Genomic DNA, 1,598 nt, shown 5'->3' with positions numbered 1-1,598 from the left:
CCCCGCCCCCGCCTGGTGCTGGCTCTGACCCTGTGCTTGGCTGCAGGGTCCAGCTGGGCGAGACCGTGCACTACCTGCCCATCCTGTTCATCGACCAGCTCAGCAGTCGCGTCAAGGACCTCGTGGTAAGCTCGTGGCCGGGCCCAAGCTGCCGGGGTGCCACCTGCCCCGGAGGGCTGCGGCGTCGGTAGCTGGCACAGCGGAGCTCGGGCCGTGGAAGCGCCTTGTTGCGCCGGGCATCGCGACGGACCGTCGGGGCGCGGCGGGGCGGCCCCCTCTGGCAGTGGGAGGCCTGGCGCCCCACCAACCGCCCGGCCCCCAGGTCATCAACCGCTCCACCACGGAGCTGCCACTGACCGTGTCCTACGACAAGATCTCCCTGGGCCGCCTGCGCTTCTGGATCCACATGCAGGACGCCGTGTACTCGCTGCAGCAGTTCGGTGAGCGCCGCCGGCGCCCGCAGGCCCCACCTGGACCCGACCGGCAGCCCCTCGGCGCGCCCCGCCCACCGCTGAGGCCCCCCCCCCCCTCGCAGGCTTCTCCGAGAAGGACGCCGACGAGGTCAAAGGGATTTTCGTGGATACCAACTTGTACTTCCTGGCGCTGACCTTCTTCGTGGCCGCGTTCCACGTGAGTGCCGCTGTCGCCCGTCCGTGTGCCCGGGCAGTTGAGGCACGGGCAGTCAGTGCGGGGTGATGCGGCTCTCCCTGAGCGCCCGGGGAACTCGGCTGGCCCCAAAGGCCGAGCGGCCCTGGGGGCGCGCTGCCCAGTTCCCGCCAAGAGGTGGCGCTCTGCCCCCGAGGGCAGGCAGGGCCGGCGGCGCGGGGGCCGGTCGCCGTGGGGTGGGCCGGACAGCCAGCTTGTGCTTGGTTCCAGCTTCTGTTCGACTTCCTGGCATTTAAAAACGACATCAGCTTCTGGAAGAAGAAGAAGAGCATGATGGGCATGTCCACCAAGGCGGGTGAGGCCCAGCGGCGCCGGCTCTGCAGGGCTCTGCCCCCTCCCGCAGGGAGGGACCGGGCAGGAGGGGGGGCCGGCGCCACCCAGGCCCTGGGGGGCCTCCGTGCGCTGCGGGTGCCTGCGTGAGTGGGGGGGGCGGGGGGGCGGGCCGGGGCTCCGCAGGGGCGTGAGCTGGGGCTGCAGTGCCCAGCCCGCCCCTCCCCCAGTGCTCTGGCGCTGCTTCAGCACCGTGGTCATCTTCCTGTTCCTGCTGGACGAGCAGACCAGCCTGCTGGTGCTGGTCCCGGCGGGCATCGGGGCCGCCATCGAGGTGAGCAGGGCGGGCGCAGCGCTCCCCGCCCCACGCCTTGCAGCCCTGGCGGGCAGTGCCCATGACACCGGGCCCGCACTGGCCGGTCCTGGCTGTGTGCCCTCGGACGGGCAGCCTGGTGGTGGCGCGGGCCGGGGGCAGGTGGCGGGGCTGCTGGGAGGCCGGCGCAGCAGAAGGGGCCCCAGAAGGGGCAGGCAGGGGCCGCCCTCACCCAGGCCTCGCTCCCGCAGCTGTGGAAAGTGAAAAAGGCCCTGAAGATGACCGTGCGGTGGAGGGGCCTGCGGCCCGAGCTCCAGGTGAGCGGCGCCCCGGTCGGGGCCGAGGCTGG

At 72.8% G+C, this 1,598-nt stretch overlaps 1 protein-coding gene across 1 annotated transcript in view; it reads left to right on the top strand.

Annotated features, from left to right (window-relative positions):
• CLPTM1L (CLPTM1-like) overlaps positions 1 to 1,598 on the top strand; it is an 11,199-nt gene that overhangs the window by 8,193 nt on the left and 1,408 nt on the right. The window contains exons 6-11 of the mRNA XM_012721730.1: positions 47 to 125; positions 323 to 440; positions 536 to 630; positions 877 to 961; positions 1,167 to 1,270; positions 1,501 to 1,593. Coding sequence (XP_012577184.1) covers positions 47 to 125; positions 323 to 440; positions 536 to 630; positions 877 to 961; positions 1,167 to 1,270; positions 1,501 to 1,593 — 574 coding nt within the window. The remainder of the gene's footprint in view (positions 1 to 46; positions 126 to 322; positions 441 to 535; positions 631 to 876; positions 962 to 1,166; positions 1,271 to 1,500; positions 1,594 to 1,598) is intronic.

The sequence above is a fragment of the Condylura cristata genome, unplaced genomic scaffold (genome assembly GCF_000260355.1).
Source record: "Condylura cristata isolate star-nosed mole 26May11 unplaced genomic scaffold, ConCri1.0 scaffold00007, whole genome shotgun sequence".
In the NCBI taxonomy this organism is placed as follows: domain Eukaryota; kingdom Metazoa; phylum Chordata; class Mammalia; order Eulipotyphla; family Talpidae; genus Condylura; species Condylura cristata.
This window is presented reverse-complemented; position numbering and strand designations above follow the sequence as displayed.